Source organism: Rhizopus microsporus, assembly GCF_002708625.1.
Source record: "Rhizopus microsporus ATCC 52813 unplaced genomic scaffold scaffold_27, whole genome shotgun sequence".
Taxonomy (NCBI): domain Eukaryota; kingdom Fungi; phylum Mucoromycota; class Mucoromycetes; order Mucorales; family Rhizopodaceae; genus Rhizopus; species Rhizopus microsporus.
In genome coordinates this window covers 236,314-253,786 of record NW_019671942.1, presented here as the reverse complement: position 1 = coordinate 253,786, position 17,473 = coordinate 236,314, and the positions used below count along the sequence as shown (strand labels likewise).

Below are 17,473 nucleotides of genomic sequence, written 5' to 3'. Positions count from 1 at the left end.
CATGCAGTGGTAATGGTACTGGTAGCAGATACCAAAAATGGTATCAATAGAAAAAAAAATAACCAGGCTTGCTACAGTGGCATAAAAAGTACGACAGAAAGAATACAAGTTTCAAAAATTTTCAAAAGATATTGTTAATTTGGTGGCTGTGAGATTCGAACTCACGCCTCTTGCGAGACCGCAACTTGAGTGCGGCGCCTTAGACCAACTCGGCCAAACCACCTGTTGTGGTTTTAGAAGTGATATAATTTAGTTGTGGTACATTTATAAATCACGTGAATTTCATGTGATCCTGGAGATACGTTCTTCCTTTCTTTGGTGGTAACTGATTGGTGGGACTGGCTGTACAGTTAGAGGTTAAAGAAGTACATGGTAAAGAAGTCTAAAGAAGTACCGGAGTTCGAACCTCAAGATTTTACGCCACTGGAAATTTGGTCTTTGAACCCCGCATATTTTGAGGTCAGGTCTGCTATGTACTGGTTTAAATGATACAAGACAAAGACAAAAGAAGTACTCTTTGAGACTAATCTTTATTCTGAGATAAAGACAGAAGGACCATACAATTAAATAGAGGATCTACTATTTATAGTTGCTATCAAGTGGCTGGTAAGCCACTATTCTAAGCGTGGATTATAATTACTGAGGATATTGACATATCCGAACATAATTCACGCTTATTGAAACTAAGGAAATTACCCTTACAATAACACTTATTAGTACATAACATCATTTATTGATTCAGATGTCACAGTAGTGAAACCAGGAAACCCTTAATTAAGCTACTTTGCTCCAGAACAACTGTTAGACCCATGCCAACTATAATTCCACAGTAAACTTGAATAGTATAAACAAGAACTGCCCTTTATCAAATAAAAGAATTAATTCAGTCTTACTGTACCTTATTGTCTATTATTACTTTTATATTATCACAGATATGATTGACTAACGGTTCCTGAGTTGATAAAGAAAACTTTTAATTCGTTCCTGACGCTGATCTTATTGTTCATTTCATGATCTGGGTTATGTTACTGCTTTTACCGTGAGAAGGATCATCTTTCAATATACCCTTTTATATAAAGAAGTTATGGTTTATATTCAAAGGAGAGATTCTATTTAATTTGGCTTATCACTAAAAGTGTGTACACGTAATCTTATAATGTATGAATTCACTCTATCCATATTGACTACAGTTGTTTATCTCAATGTCAGTCGTAAACAGACACTGTTCTACAACACTAATTCTTCTTTGCGGGTCAGAGTAAATGTAGTAACCAGAGCTTTTCAAGGCAAAATAATTTTTTTTCTTGACAAAAGACTCTACCTCATGCGTTATTCAGAATTATTTAATCTTTATACCTTTTTTCTTTCACGAATGATCACAAAAAAATCCTAAAAAAAATAAAATCGAACCATAGTTTTAGAATTTAAATATGACAAATGAAATACGTGACATGAATACAGATGACGGTGTTGTATTTGAGTTTTGAGAATAGGTTTAAACAAAGTAGAAAATACGATGAGACTGTGTTGTATCTTTATTCAGAATTAAGTGAAAAGAAAAGAGATGATAGCACAATCTATAATGGCAATGTTGGCGAAATGAAGACAGAGGATGCGGTTAAAGGCTTTAAAGTTTCTATTGTTCTTTATATCTTTCAAAGCTATAGTTTGATTTTTGAAACCCTGGTGGCAAGGATAGGATCAGGTAAACCATCGACGATACCAAGGGCGGGTAGCCACTGCATCCTCTGTCTTCGTTTCGCCAACATTGCCATTCAAGGCTGAAGGTATTCTCTCAAGAATTATCTGAGGCCATCGGACAAACACATGGAAGAATAATATATATGCTTCTCCATGTTGTATTCATACTTAGTGGATCAACTATTTACCACATATGAAACAATAACCGGCAATTATTCGACTTCAGCTTGTTACTTTGAAACAACTGTGCGGATCATTATTTAAGCTGATTACCAGGAACTGTATTTTAAGGTACGCGTATCCAATAACTCTGATCCATCATTGTTATTAGGGATCATTGTCTTATCAAAGGCACCCGATTCGTCCTAACTCTCTCATTGCCTCAATTGTCATTCATAAGCCTCTATGAAAAGTTTTACGATCTCAGTTGAAGAGTGTCTCACATTTAGTATAAATACTCGTCTTTAATAAAATCAATCGAGATATCTTTTAGTCTGGTTAATTCTAGTCTTTATTCTTTTTAATTGATACTTCGTATTCAACACTCCAGAGATGCATCTAATGAAAATTCGGTTCGGCATCGTAAAAGCATCCTAGTCTTCTATTGGATCCTGTAATACAGTGTTTGTAAAGTCTATCAATGATAAGTGTTCTCGTCGATAGTGGTTGTGAAAAACATCTGAGGAGGACCAGTTGCCGAGTGTGACAATATCTTCAACAGGGATACCAGAACGGAGGGCTAAGGAAGAAGCAAGTGATCGAAAATTTACTCGAGGTTCGTTTGTCGACATTTATATAAATCGTCGTATCCAAGAGCTAATGGTAGTGACTCTGACGATTTGTGTTGTGTCAATACTGTTGACGAATAGAGAAGCAACTGAAGGTGGAGGGGATAGCTGGGAAACTCGGGTACGTAGATGAACGAGCGTGGTTATAGGACACAAATTTGGGTTGGCATAACAAGAGACACGAAAGGGTTTGATAATGCGTTGACCACCACGTTTTTCTTTAGACGCCACGACATTAAACGAAAGAAAGCGTTGATTGTTTCCTTCAGTAACACTGGCAGTGGTGAAATCAATATGATGGAGATCAGATGGTCGTAAGAAGGCAGTCATACCCAGCAAAAACGCGAGCTTTTGTTGTATTTGGGATAAGTGTGTCGAGGATGCACCGGATTCAATTTGTTGTATTGCCTTAAGGGTTGACCGTAGGTTGACTGTTGGGCGGTGTAGAGGCTTTGGGGGAGCTTTGGCTGTAATGGAATGCAAGAGAGTATGTACCAATTTACTCGTTCGAATACTATCAGGATTGTGATGCAAGTGCGCAATCGCTGAGCGGAAAAGACGAAGTGTAGTGTGTTGGTATCCTCTTGATTCGAACATTTCAGAAAGAAAATTAGCCACATGGCCCTCTGTGAAGTTAGTCATTGATATGTCTTGCTCTAAAGCCCAATCTATAAATAATGATTATCCACATTTGTAAGATCTATTGGTGATATTTTCTTCAAGGCGTATATATATTATTCTTCCTTGTGTTTGTCCTCTGGTCTAAATAGTAATTGTATGTCGTGTCTAACACAATTGTCGTTGGCTCCACTCCGACGTCGGATGTGGTTATGTTTTCAGCAGTGGGTTCAAAAATCTTCTTTGTCAAGGCACGGCCACGGCGGTATTGATCCCTCGGCTTGAAGTAGTACTTCTCAAAAGTGTTGCTACTGAGACTCCAGTTTGCGTGCATCTTTACTGATTGGATAGAGGCACCGTTTGCTACTGCTTTTGTACTTGATGCAGAACGCAATGAGTGTGCTTTGAACTTGGTTGTATCAATGCCTGCTTTACCCATATTGGTCTTAATCCAGTTTGCTATAGTTACTGGAGGCGCTAAATGGATCTTGCTGCTGTCATTCTCTAAGATATTTGCCAAAAAAAAGGGAGTGATCTTCAGGCAGCGCACTTCTCAAATGTAGTGTGTGTTCCCAAAATTGATAAAGAGTGTAAACCGGGCAATTTTCCTTATCTTCTAAAGTTCCAGGCTTTGAAGTTTTTGTATCAGTCTCTTTTGGTGATCTTGCTATCAATGTGACACCTAAGAGCAATCCTTGATCGTCATGTTTGAAAATGATGTCACGATATTGTAGTTTGCCAATATCGGATCTAGGTCGCCATATGGATGCAATGGTGACTAATAGGATCGTCTTTTGTTGTAAAATGTCTAATCCTAAGTTGCTGGTCTTACCCCAAGCTTGAACCATGTTAAGAATCGGTTGAACATCATATACTTCTTGGCTATTATTTGGTAACTTGGAATAGTTACGTCTTTTTGATTGAAAGTACTGTTGAAGAAGTATGCTGGATGCTATGACGGGTTTATCCGGATGTATAGCTCGAAACACGGAAGCGACAGCTAAGCGTATACAATTTAATTGTTGAGGAGAGAGATCTTTGTTGATTATAAGAAACTCGACAAGCTTTACGGGATCATGCTCTAGCGAATTCACCTTTAGTATTCTTGCCAAACACCAGGAAGCCCATCTCCGCCATTGGAGGTCATAGTTTTTGCGAATGCTGAGCTTGTTAGATTGTTGCAGAAAATCCATGACATTCTCCGTTAATTCCTGTCCTTGCTCTTGGAACTTCCTGATAACAGCCATGCGGTCAAGGACCATTACTTGCATATCTTGAATGTTATTAGCGTCGTCAGACTTTGCTGTAGAACCATTGGCCACTAGTATTGACTCTTCCAATTCGGCGTGATAAGAACCGCTTTCTTCACTCGGTCGGATTTCAACTTCCTTGATACTCTCGGAATGAACTTCCAAGGTAGATACAAGTACAAACCTGTTCTCATCCATTGCTAGTTCCAGACGATGGCTGTTTCTACTTGTGAGTCCGAATTCATATTCCAAAATCAAGGCAATCGTGTGCTCTCTCTGGTGGCGAATGCATCCAATTTTAGAGGTCCCTACATTTGTTGGATCACCTTAAAAAATCGTTGCGGTAACTTCTACTCGTACAGCGTCTTTGTCTTTCGGCTCAGTTGGTCGGCTTTTACATCCTTTGTGCCTTGAATACGTTGATACTGTGTCTGAAGGTTGTACTGTGCTACGGTTGCTTGAATTTCTAGCGCAAGTTCTTGCAGCCACAGGAGGCTGTCCCTTCTGAAATTCTTGACAGATCTCTGTTATTGGCCGACCGGCTATGCGCAGGACAATCTGCTCCTTTGGCGATGCTCACAATCGTTTGAGCGACATCCAACTGATATTTCTTGAGCTCAGGAAGGTATACTCTGCTGATCGTTCCTGAAAGCATTCATTTACCTCCCTCATACTTGCGTGTGTCCTTGGCAAACTTTTTTATTTTGGCCCCGAGTGCAGTTTTGGGAAGTGGTTTCTAAATCGCCAAGAATCTCTTCTGGAAGGACTTGGAAGCCAATGGATTCGGCTCTGAGCCCCTGTTCTTTGAATTGCTTGCTGAAATTGAGAAGTACTTGAGTTTGTTCTATAGTGAGTTTAATGATATTATCCATAGTTGTTCCACGGTGAGCAACTTTGAAAGATATGAAGAGCAATACAAACTTTAAAAATTGCTTTTATATAATAAATTTGAGAATAAAAGCGCGGCAAGAAAGCCTATAACCATATTAGGATTAACATCAACTGTGTTAGGTGCACCACACAGTTCAGTCTTCTTCATTGGGAGGTTAATGTTTCCTAGCTCTGTGTAAGTATACAACTTGTTAAAAATATAAATTCATTCCAAAGAATGAAACGGTAGTGTCTATATAAAGGTTGATGACGACACACAGCCTTATAAGAGATATTTTGCCGATGGTTTGTATCCCAATGCTCGTTTCCAAACTATACTTGCCCAATCTTTCTTTTGAAAAAATTGCTGTACGATAAAAATCAATCTGTTGGCCCGATTTTGCAACAGTAGAAAGCTTTATCTCTCCTACTCCATCACTAAAAGCAAAGTTTCTGTTGTTATATACATCAATTGCATAGTCCGGTCGTATATTTCTTGTAGCTAGTGAACCCCTTATCCTTTTACAGTAAATGCTTTTTTCTTCGTCGTTGCGCTTCCGCTTGCGCTTCTTTAGAACAGTCTTTTTATTTAAGACCACATTTTCGAAAGAGTTGTTTTCTCCAACTATTCAATCAATATCCAAAAAAATAAACAAATTATCAAATTATATACCATATAAAAACGATTAAAATGACTTACACAACTCTACATGCAACTCCTTCAATGTCTCGATACGCTTTTCCTTGGTAGCGAGGCTCCTACCCGCACATTTGTCACTCTTAATTGCAGTATAATTTTGAATGACGTATTTGAGTAGTTTGTACTTCAGGAAAGGGGTTTCTTCAGTATCAACATTAAACATTCCAGAACTAGATTGAAGCGTATCCAAGTAGATGTTCTTCATGCAAGCGGCATACCCTGCTGTATTAATGTATAACTTCAGTGCAAGAGTTCCTGGATTATCAATATATGGTCAAATCACCATGAACGATTAGGTTTTTACTTTGCATCCCTCATCTTCCTTGACCGAAGCTGAGCATAGTTGTCGTATTCAGTTTTAGATTTGAAAATGTTAACAAGTGATGGCTTGTAAAGTAGATTATTTATAAAAAAGAGAGGAATATTAAAGACACGTGTGAATTTTAAAGAAAGAGGACTTATGGCTGCTATTTATACTTAATGTCGTCAAGGGCATCATTTATGGTTGCACTCCAACTTCGACCAAGCTACAAACTTGATTCGACCATTTTGTTATACAAATAGATCCTTGGTTGAACCAAGTTTGTAAATTGGCCAAAGCTGAGGTGTAAATGCTGTATTATTATTGTTATCCCTGAGAATAAGGAAATAGAGAATTAAGAAATACATGATATATGTAAACACGACACACCTTTCTGACGAAACAAGCTATAGAAGAAGTACATAGTCCTAGTTTCCGCTCTCACCTATCCGCCGTGCCTAAGAAGACAGGAGACATTCGACCAGTGCTGAATCTGCGACCTCTGAATCAATTCATTCTTCGCAAGCACTTCAAGATATAAACGATTCAGCAGGTTTATCACCTCATTCAACCGAACAGTTTCCTTATCTCTATCGACCTACAAGACGTCTTTCTTCACATCCTGATTCGCCAAGCGTCACGCGAGTATATGTAATTCTTTTGGGAAGGCAGTCTGTTACACTTCAAGACTCCTATTCGGTCTCTCTCTGAGTCCATTGGGTATTCACAAAAATACGCAGATCTGTCCTTCGCTGAGCACGACGCAAGAGGAATCGGATATCTGTTTACATATCTCATCACTATCAACAAGCCACAAACAGAAACCGAACAGAAGACGCAACATGTGTTGTCCAAACCGAAGGAACTGGGGTTTATTTCAAAATTCCATCTGACACTTCACAGATAATTGACTATCTAGGTATCATGATCAACACAGCCACCATGACTATTTCCGTTCCAACATCCAAGCGACAGAACATACGATGCGAAACATAGCACTTATTCAGCAAAAAGAAATGCACCCTGAAAGTACTGTCTTCCTTAAGAGGCAGGCTGAAGCGACAACTCCCGTTGTGTTTCCTGCTCGTCCCAAGGCTCGTAGCCTCCTCGCTCTCAAAAATGAATCGCTTCATCAGAGGAAGACAGAATCCTCGATTGTCACACTGACTCCAAAAGCATTTGTGCAGACCTACAATCGTAGATTCATCATCTACAATGGTGAAGCAGTATCTCCTTACCCGAAACACCCACGCAAGAGATATTTGCAGATGGTTTAGATATGGGTTGGTGTAGTATTTCTGATGCTTATATATACATATATATACATATATAAACAATAAGAGTCAATAGCTAACAATGACTATCCTTTCTCCGTTAACTGGAATGAGTTACATACATCGTTAGTTTTAGAGATTCCGGTTTCGTGAGTGTATCTCGACTTACTGATCTAGTACAATCGTGGTTGCTGAACAAACAGGCGCCAATTGCGCATGAAGAATACTTTCGAAAATAGCCCAACCCACAACTGCTTGCGACGAAAGTCTCGCTTGTCGAGCATGAAGTTTAAACATCAAGTATGCTGGCTCCGTTCCCTGTTAGATGATGGCCAGTGCCCAGTATATTCCTCCATTGCGACCTTATTCATACCGTATAACCTCAGACCAGACAGCCATTCCAGTATACGCTATATCGCATGCCTCAACCTAATTTTGAAGATCTACTGAGAGTAGAGCTATGTGGAGCCATGACTTTCACAATATAACACTCAAGCTATTTCGAAACCCCCGTTTACGTCCTATTGACTCATTACCGGCCGATTACCTGCGTGATTCTGCTTCGGCATGGTGTGCCTTTTGGTTATTGCCCTTTCCAAGCCAGGGACGCACCGTACTCTAGCAATATTATCACCACAAATTGCTAACACGCCAGCGTCTCCACCTGCTATGTCCGGACCGACACTTGGATCCCTGCTGTCTTCTATGCGGAAGCGTCGAAGACGATGAGTACTTTTTGTGGTCTTGTATGCTCCAGAAAGAAACCTGGGCATGCTTTTTACAGCCTGCTGCAAGGCTTATCTATCAATCACTGGACTTACATTCGCCTTCGCCTATTGCAACCAAAATAACAATAACGTTACACCCAACCCTACCGACATCTTTCAAAACAGCGACAAAAGTCGCTAACGAAAACTTTTGTTTTATTGAAAAAAGTTGTAATCATAAACAAAGAAATAGTATAAATACTTTGCTCTTGTGGAAATCAATTCGAATCAATTCAATTCATATTCTTGTCTTTTTATTTAAATAGACAGGCAGCCTTTTGTTATAAAAGTTCCTGATCTCTTCTATTTATCTTTTACTTTACTTTATACGACATAGTTTGGTCAACTTTAAAAGATCCGATGGTCACTTCAAGCACCTAAACTTATAAAATCTCAAGAAAATACTCTATATTAACAAACAAGCTCCTACAACTCCAAAGAAAAATAACAGTATATCAGTACTTTCAGGACTATGTGCTGATGATCAAGCAATAATTACCTGTACGGTCTAGGTCAACTGGCCCGATGAAGCTTTTGCACGAAGAACACAAGCAATTAGGCGAATACATGACGAAAACACTTATAGAACGCACCTAGCATCGTCTATCTCAGGCTAACGCAATCTTTTACTTGTTTAATATTTCTATGTTATCTGTCTTGCTTTTTTTGGTTATTTTCTTTAACAAGTACACACCAACTGGTGATACTTGAATAAAATATCATTATACAAAAAAAAGAAAAAAAATAGCAGTATGGCAATAAACGAACTGCAAGTCGTTCCTACGTTTCGACGACTCTAGAACAACATCTTTGTTATTGATTATATCTATGTTCATTGGCAGCAATGGGCTTGTTCTCAAATTATTGATCAATCAAACGAGAGTTCTTAAGCATCCTAAGATTGATCTTCTTCTGAATTAGCACTTTACATACATGCTTTTCTGGGATCCTGGACTGTTTATTTCCTGACACAGCAAGTTTGATGATATGGAAACACTCCGTTCAAGGATGATTAAAGTCAAATTAAATTATTTAGTCGTCACATTATGTATTTGTGGCGCATCCCTCTTTTTTTTGTAAATGTGTGTGTTCTGTCATGGACAGCTTAGGGCAGACCAGATTTGATACTGTAGAAGTAAGATTTGGTTTTCCTTTAGAACGATTTCATACTGGAACTGGACCATTTTGTAAAAACTGACATGATTACGCATTACAAACTATGTATTTATTTATGCTTCATTTAGACAATAATTTCCTTGATCAAGTAGAAATAATACCTCGCACTAATGATCACGTACCAACGCCTCAAGCAAGAGTATTGGAACTTATGGATCAAGTACGAAAAAAAGGAGAATAACCTAACATTAATAAATATTCTAACTCTATTACAAAGGCCAATAGAATAGTCAGGGACGTAAAGTCATTAGGATTTCTGGGCACAAATTCCATTGCAAGCATGCTACAAGACGATGCCAGTACCAACAGACAATTTGAACAACACGATCCATTACAAGGAAACGTACTTGTAACAACCCATATTCCAGAAACTGATTACAAACTGTTTATATTTGCAACGGGTGAATCTTTATCTCGAATCGGTAAATGACAATGCCTTCAGTTCACTATGTATGATTAACCTTTTTCAACAGTGATTGCGATATCTCGTTATTCTGATTTTTCTTTAAGCAATGACTCGAAAATCAGTTTACCATTAGACGAGCTTGATATTATTACAGTTGTAGATCTACAGTATCCAGTTCGACAGATCACGATATCACCTTTATCTAATCGCGAACAGATTATATTTGCTGTACGAACTACTTCCACCATTTCACTCTATTCAGTAAACGACAAGCGTGATTGCCAACTGTTGCATACTTTTATCTTTTATGAAAGAACAGTGACCAGTCCTCAAATAGACTATTCCATGCCAAATCATGTAGTGATGAGCCCATATAAGAAATATGATTATCTGTGTGTCACGACAAATGGATACGTTGCATTGGTAGATGGGAAAAAGGATGAGTAAGGAAAGCGAGAAAGAAAGAAAAGAATATAGCTGATCATCCAATATCTTAGAATTTTATTTGAGGGAAGAGATAATACAACAAAGAAGATTACTGATTATCGCTCAAATCATTGGTTATGTGCTTTTGGAAGTACACCATCCACTTACTTGATAGTATCTCCTGAAAGTATAAGGCAATGGACAGTAAAGGTAAAATTACTTTTTATTACTGGAATCAAGCTTTATTTATTACTATTTCTTTAAAGGGAACGACAATTGAGACAAAAACTATTACAGCTTTTGAAGATCGTATTTATGCATTTCAAGAGTTTTCTGGGACATCGTTATATTGCTATTCAACATTGATGTATGTTTATATTATGGACATTGATGATAAAAGACCAATTGTTCGATGGAGGCATATGATGAGAGATGGACCTCCAACTTGCCTACTTGTTGATAGACTAAAGGATAATGAATGTAATATGATGCAACTTTTTACAAATATTGGTGCTAATGAATGATTTACACAGGGAGACTGTCTGCTTTCTCACCACACAATCAACATTTACATTTGATGAATGTAAAGTTCTTTGAGTAAGTTGTGTCTGTAGATATCAATGTTTGATATTGACCTTATTCTATTACTATAGTCGCTCTACCAAACCCGAAATTGGTCTCATACGGTACCTTAGACTCAAAAAGATGCCTTGTGAAAATGAAGTCGAACCAGGCCTTCATATACCTGCGCATGGATTTTCTATAGAGTCACACCCTATTATCAATGGAGATCGACCCACTTATTTTTACAGCGTATATCGATCATTTGATAATGGGTCTCTTCATGTGCAATACATCACCATCGATACAGAGCTAGCATCAGCTAAATTACAGCTTGTTCAAAAACCAAGATATTATCTCGAAGGCCATGAGTGTATTCAAAAATTGCATTCCAACATCAAGATGGCGTTTTTACCAGAACACAGTTTAGGAAAGAAATATCTGAGAGAAGTGTATCGGATCAATACCAATCAAATATACAAATACCTCAATGAAATAAACCCAGGATCACAATCGATAGATGACGAAACCAAGTTGGAGATAGCAGAGAAAGTGAGAAGACTCGAATCATGCACGACTCTGTAAGTGATATCTGACATACTTTACCGTGTTTCTAATCCATGTTTAATAGACAAGAGCTGATACAAGATGAATCTTACTCTCTACAACACATTACATCGTTTGTGAATGAAATGATGCTTATGGAAAATATAGAAATGGATAGACCACCTGAACTACCTTCTATTTCCAAAGATCAAAGTAAACCGGTGGATGTCGATCTTCGATCAAGACTACAGGCTGCACATAAAAAGGAAATAGAAACATCAAGGATGATTTTACATCGTCCACGATCCAGTCTAGATCACTTTCAATATCTTCCTTCTCATGTAGAGCTAAAGCCTACAACAACAACGCGCATCATGGGATCACTGTGGAAAATTGGCGAGAAAGCTGGACAAGACCTCGTCTTTCCTGTTGTGGATACAAATGCGCGGTTACCAGCTCATGTCCAATTTCCACCTGCCAAGGAGACAAGTACTCATAATTTGGCACGTCGTCGTAGGCATTCAGAGATTTCTGGTGATCTTGGCTGGCATGAAAATATGGAATACAGTATGCCTACTGTTGTCAGCGTCAACAAGTCTTTAAATAATCATACGACAACAACAACAACAACAACACGTCCAGTTGAATATTTAACACAGCCTTTGCCTGGTGCATTTGGTTCACGGCCCACCAGTTCTTCCAAAATGGAAAAGAAGAAGAAGAAGAAGACCAAAGTGGCTGGCTTCAAGTAGTCTCTCAATGCATATATACACACACAAATATTTATGTGTGGATACCCCATATACCCAAATATAGAAAATAAATGACACAAAAGAAAGTCATGACGAATATGACCCGTTTTCATTGGTAGGCTGACTTGTTTACAAAGCTTTTTGGAGAGGAGAGATTTACCATTTTCTTTCTTGCATTTTTTTTACTATACACAAAAATGGGACAAACGAAAAGCAAGGATGCTATATTATCTAGAAAGACACACTGTAAACATACTTTAATAAGCGATACTTCCTATAAACTTATTACTTGATAGTCACAAAAAAAGAAATACAAGACTTGCGAGATAAAGTGAACCATAAAGATAACAATATCAGTGCAGAGGATTTTAAACAAGTACGAGTTTTATGCATAACAAATAATAATAATAATAATAATAACGCTTTACTTGAAAACGTAGACAGTCAAAAAGTGTGTTCCCTCTGTGTCCTCAGAGGACGACGTCTTTCTGGAACAATTATATGCTGCATTTGCAGGTGACAATCAGAAACGATCACTTGATTTTGACGAATTTGTCGATGGTCTAAGTGTGTTTATGAAAGGAAACGAACAAGAGAAACTAGCATGTAAGTATTAGCTTTTAATATATCCCCTCTTTATTCATTCCTTTCTTTTTAGTATCCTTCAAGTTGTATGATGTCAATCATGATGGTTATCTAACAAAGCCTGAGCTGGAAAGAGTGTTGTTAAAATTGGTAATACCGACAACACTATGGGATGAGTTAATAATAATATATTATAGTCTGTAACATTTTCAAAAGAAGACAGAACAGCTGAAATCAAAGAAATGGTGGATCAACTGTTCAAGGACTTTGATGTGGATAATGATGATAAATTAGTAACTTTTCCAGTCCCTTTGTGAAAAAAAAAGCAAAAAGACATTGTTAATTATTTATAATATAGTCATTTGAAGAATACAAACTATCTGCGATGAAGGAACCACTGATGGTTGACTTTCTAGAACAATTCTTATCAGAACATCACATGTCGTCCACAGCCTCTGTTCGATCCAACTCACCCGTCTATCGAAAGGCCGAAGTGTTGCTCAAGCGCAGCCCTGAACGCAAACTGAGTCGACCTACGAGCATGACGAGCCTAGATGCGGCGTTGACATCAATGCATTAATATAGTTTATTAAAATCAGCTTTACGACTAATCTTATGAATATGCTCTAATATCAACGATTTCCATTTACTATTCACCAAGAACTGTGCATGCTCCAAGGTAGGCATGATATGGACATCAGGCGTCTTGCTTGACAAGAAACTATGTACCAATAAACTACCAATAATACGATCTCTTTCTGATAAGAAGATGCTTGTGTTTTTCAGTTGATGTCCAAAATGAATCATCTCGTACCATTTAATATGGCGAGAGATGAAGTGGCTGATGTAGAGTTCTCTGGCTACTACATAACGTAATAGGTACTACGTATAAGTTAGTCTCTCTTTTTTTGGTTTGGTTTATATTCAAGTGACTTACATCCATCCATCCCTGAGGTAATTTATGCATGAAATTGAACGCGACATGATGATGATGAAGTAAAAAGCAAATAGGATCAATCATGACTGATCCAGCGATCAGATCACTCGCATACTTTGATACCCAACTTGAGATCCCTGTGCCCATAGAATGAGATACAAAGACGGCCTGATGATACCCAGATGAATGCAGCATCTCCTTGATACCTTCGACTGCCTCGACTGCATTGGGTACATGGTCAACTAAGCGCATAGCCACGTAAGGCAGTTCGATCAAAAAGACGGATCTGTCCTCAGCCAGAAGCAGTTGATGCAGAAACTCGACATAACACATCAGGCCAGCGCCAAGGCCATGAATGAATACGATAGGCACCTTGTCATTCTTTCTCAGACGAGACCAGTAGCTGATATGTTTCGACCGTTTCTCTGTGTGGTTCCAGGCGCCGTCCAAGAGGGCAAACGCACCTCCCCACATGTTTTGATCTGTCGTCAGTGTGAATCCCCAGAGAGTCTGTAAGAAGATGAGGTTGAAGAAATACGTGCAGATGTAAATAGCCAAATAGACAATCAGCGGACGATGGATGGTCTGAACAGGGTCAAGGTCAAGTCGAACACAGCATAGATCTGGGTTGTACCCTTCTTGAACCTTGATATGGAAATAATCTTCAATTGTTCTGATCATCCAATCAATTTCATTGTCAATGTCTTTGTTTTGGCGTACAATGTGTAATTCGTCATGCCAAAATGCCCATGCAAGCCTATAAAAATTAGACAACAGTCATGCAAAAAAGAAAGTATTACCATAGCGCAATATTGTCTCGCTTGATTTCTTGAAAGGATGGATGTGTATAATCCTTACAATAGAACCAACCCTCTGCCCATGTTTTGATATTCTTGACGGAGGATAGGCAGTCATGAAATAGAGTCATGCGTTCTTGTTTTGTCAGTAATGTCGCTGGTTTATTGACCCTTTGTAGCTTATTCTTGCTATATCGAAATTGAATATAAAATAGACATTCAAACAGTATCCAGAGCATAAAATATATATTATTCATTATAATAACAAAAAAGAAAGAGAGTGCTAGGTATTTATATAAGTGTATGTGTGTGTATTTAAAGGAGTTCTCTCTCTGTCTATATAATTGTTTGATATGCGTAAATAGAAGAAAAAAAAAAAGAGAGAAAAAAAAGGAGTCAATGACAGACAATTGGGATCAGTAATAGGTTTCACCATGACTATGTTTCACGTGCGAATAGGTTAATTCTACAAAAAATACGTCAACCAACTTTGTATTGCACTTTCAGTGTAACTAACCTCTTAATCTTGCTCTCAAGGTATCTAATTCTGGTATAGGTCGATTAAAGTGATGCTATATAACAAATGAATAAAGAGGGGGATATATAATCATATCATATATACGACATACATTCAATTGTGATGAGACCCTTGGTACGATATTATCCAATACAAATGACACATTCATTGAAGCAATTGTTCTCTGTTAAAGTATAAGTCCTCTTTTTCTTGTTGTATATAAACAACTTACATTGTCTTCATTCTTTCGTGATTCCTGTACCATCATTCTTAAATAATGTTCTGTTAATGAACAAATGCTTTCAATCACCGTCGAGTACATCTAAACAATCACACATATATATAAATATCTAATACACATATGTATACATTATAAATTACCTGAACTCTAGATAGTAAACAGACATCATTGGTAAACTTGATCAAGAGATTATAAAAACTAACGACACTTGATGTTACTTTGACATCTGTGCCTATACACAAAGGGTATGTGAATGATATCATCTATAATCTTTTTTTTTTATTTCTTACCTAACCCTTGACCAGATACAATCATAAAATTGTCATTCTTGGCAAACTTTTCTACCTTTTCCATATTCCGCTGTTTATAATTCATTACTGTCTCCTTAACATTATCCAAAAAGAGATCCTCCAACAAAAACTTGAGATCCAATCCGACCTTTCGTAACTATGACAACACGTTAGCTAACATTCATCACACAATTGTACATACAATCGAACAATGCTCAAGTGTTGATTTAAAGCAATCAGCAATTGCTTGACACCCCAATTTCTGTCCAAAGACTTGACGCCTGTAAATGTCTGCATAAATTTCCGTCTGTTCTCTCACCCATGTCACAAACCCAGAGGCCATCTCGTTCTGTTTGAACGAATCCCGATACCATTCACAAGTATTCCGTATCAACGTGAATACGACCAAGGCCAGTTCGCTGATATAGGTCGTGATGTCGCCTCCAAAGACGAGTTGACGAATACGTTTCTTGATGATCATAGATCGTGTCGCCAGAAAGACCTCACGCGCCTTTTCGCTTTGCTCGAGTCGTAATAGCCAATTGACATAACGCTGAAACTGAATCTTTGTGAGCAAGGTGTTGCTCAAGTCTCGACTGACGATAGAGCAAAGTAGGTCTGTATAATGTGCTACGTGCTCACGAGCCTCTCGAATGATCGGGAAGGAGCTTGGTGAGGTAAGTACAATATGTCTAGCTGGAATGAAAGAAAAAAAAAAGTCAGTCTCGATGCGTTTGCATGATCAACTCACCTTTCTCTATATAAGTTACGCTTTTTTCAAACTCTCTTAATGCAATCAACACCTCCAACTGATCTGGCATCTCAACAAGGTATTTTTCCTTTTCAGGATGCAATTGTTGGCCTGAGGGCGCGCCCGATATTGCCTTGACAGGCGTGTCCATGGGTTTATCCTCATGATGATCATCCATCAGACGCTTATAGGCATTGAGTAAGCCCACCTTGTCCTCTAGTCTTTCTGCTTGATAAATAAATGTTTGTGGATACACAACGATTCGAAAGGCACGCTTGAGCTCTGTAGTTAACGTGAGTTTTATACACGCTCAAGAGGTTCATATATCATCCCTTTACCCTCTGTATCCTTCATGTCCATGATGGTCAAATCCTGGATACTCCAGCAGTATTCTGCAACCAATCTATGATTCGAACGCTTACGGGCAACGAGTAGACAATCATTGAGCAAGAAGAGATGCACGGTCTGTCGAGGCTGAAGTGTCTTGGGATTGATCTCATATATATCAACACACTCTCTTACGATATGTTTATGTTGTGCCTGTGGTATAAACCGTTGTGCGCCTTCCACACTTTCCCAAAGAGAAAGGATCTGCGCACGATGAATAGCATGTGTATCACCGAGTAAGTCGCTTCGTTTTCTATCAGGGAGAATAATACGGTCTAAATGATATCATTAGCTGTGAACAGCTTTTTATTTTCTCTTACTGCTCTGTGTCGTCTGATGGTCATCCTGTGTCATTTGTAAAAAGCTTTCCCAGATCGATTTGAGTTCGTTTAGATATTCCTTGATGCGCAAGACATCAGCGTCCAGGTTGGATATTTCTTTAGAGATGGAAACGAATTCAGTATAGTTTCTGTACACGTTACGCTGCAGGTCACCACCGACAACATGTTTGGCATCGACAAGAGACTTGTAAAAGCTTCGAATGTTTTCTTCGTTGGCATCACCTAGTGATTTGCGAACGACTTTTTATAATTGTCAGTATATGTGCAGGAATGTATAAAGGGCAGAATTACATTCTTCAGGTTGTAAATTATCATTTGCAAAACGATGCAAGTCAATAGACATGGGTGTTTGTTGTTGTTGTTGTTGTTGTTGAGGTGGTTGTTGCTGAGGCGTTGATATGACAGGACGTTGTTTTGGTTTATCTTTTCGATGAACAAAATGGTCAACGACAAGACCCTTTTTGCGGAGTGTGCCGACTGATTTCATTTTA

General features: G+C 38.2%; 6 protein-coding genes and 1 non-coding gene across 7 annotated transcripts; 2 read left to right on the top strand and 5 right to left on the bottom strand.

The window, feature by feature from the left end:
* Window positions 1-140: 140 nt before the first annotated feature.
* On the bottom strand, window positions 141-223 carry RHIMIDRAFT_t59. The gene has a single exon. It is a non-coding gene; the product is annotated as a tRNA-Leu (tRNA).
* A 2,071-nt stretch (window positions 224-2,294) lies between these two features.
* RHIMIDRAFT_242065 (uncharacterized protein) lies at window positions 2,295-3,086 on the bottom strand (the record flags this gene model as incomplete). Its single annotated transcript, XM_023609709.1, has 2 exons — window positions 2,295-2,440; window positions 2,558-3,086. 2 exons carry the CDS (start codon window positions 3,084-3,086, stop codon window positions 2,295-2,297), a joined length of 675 nt encoding a protein of 224 aa, XP_023461819.1.
* A 2,248-nt stretch (window positions 3,087-5,334) lies between these two features.
* RHIMIDRAFT_81152 (uncharacterized protein) lies at window positions 5,335-6,357 on the bottom strand. The gene is made up of 3 exons (XM_023615729.1): window positions 6,232-6,357; window positions 5,928-6,182; window positions 5,335-5,852 (listed from the first exon to the last, which is right to left on the bottom strand). The coding sequence occupies exons 1-3, from the start codon at window positions 6,236-6,238 to the stop codon at window positions 5,440-5,442; spliced, it is 675 nt and encodes a 224-aa protein (XP_023461818.1). The 5' UTR covers window positions 6,239-6,357; the 3' UTR covers window positions 5,335-5,439.
* Window positions 6,358-9,365: 3,008 nt separating this feature from the next.
* On the top strand, window positions 9,366-12,136 carry RHIMIDRAFT_242061 (uncharacterized protein; the record flags this gene model as incomplete). Its single annotated transcript, XM_023609708.1, has 9 exons — window positions 9,366-9,456; window positions 9,514-9,605; window positions 9,663-9,867; window positions 9,919-10,294; window positions 10,349-10,487; window positions 10,544-10,757; window positions 10,811-10,874; window positions 10,931-11,419; window positions 11,470-12,136. 9 exons carry the CDS (start codon window positions 9,366-9,368, stop codon window positions 12,134-12,136), a joined length of 2,337 nt encoding a protein of 778 aa, XP_023461817.1.
* Window positions 12,137-12,333: 197 nt separating this feature from the next.
* On the top strand, window positions 12,334-13,301 carry RHIMIDRAFT_242060 (EF-hand; the record flags this gene model as incomplete). Its single annotated transcript, XM_023609707.1, has 6 exons — window positions 12,334-12,382; window positions 12,433-12,512; window positions 12,577-12,742; window positions 12,795-12,871; window positions 12,919-13,014; window positions 13,080-13,301. The coding sequence occupies 6 exons, from the start codon at window positions 12,334-12,336 to the stop codon at window positions 13,299-13,301; spliced, it is 690 nt and encodes a 229-aa protein (XP_023461816.1).
* A 223-nt stretch (window positions 13,302-13,524) lies between these two features.
* On the bottom strand, window positions 13,525-14,694 carry RHIMIDRAFT_242059 (uncharacterized protein; the record flags this gene model as incomplete). Its single annotated transcript, XM_023609706.1, has 3 exons — window positions 13,525-13,581; window positions 13,659-14,415; window positions 14,459-14,694. 3 exons carry the CDS (start codon window positions 14,692-14,694, stop codon window positions 13,525-13,527), a joined length of 1,050 nt encoding a protein of 349 aa, XP_023461815.1.
* Window positions 14,695-14,871: 177 nt separating this feature from the next.
* Window positions 14,872-17,469, bottom strand: RHIMIDRAFT_242058 (uncharacterized protein; the record flags this gene model as incomplete). The annotated part of the gene is made up of 11 exons (XM_023609705.1): window positions 14,872-14,921; window positions 14,973-15,027; window positions 15,085-15,156; window positions 15,205-15,294; window positions 15,354-15,445; window positions 15,504-15,660; window positions 15,706-16,199; window positions 16,255-16,536; window positions 16,593-16,916; window positions 16,962-17,222; window positions 17,274-17,469. 11 exons carry the CDS (start codon window positions 17,467-17,469, stop codon window positions 14,872-14,874), a joined length of 2,073 nt encoding a protein of 690 aa, XP_023461814.1.
* Window positions 17,470-17,473: the final 4 nt, after the last annotated feature.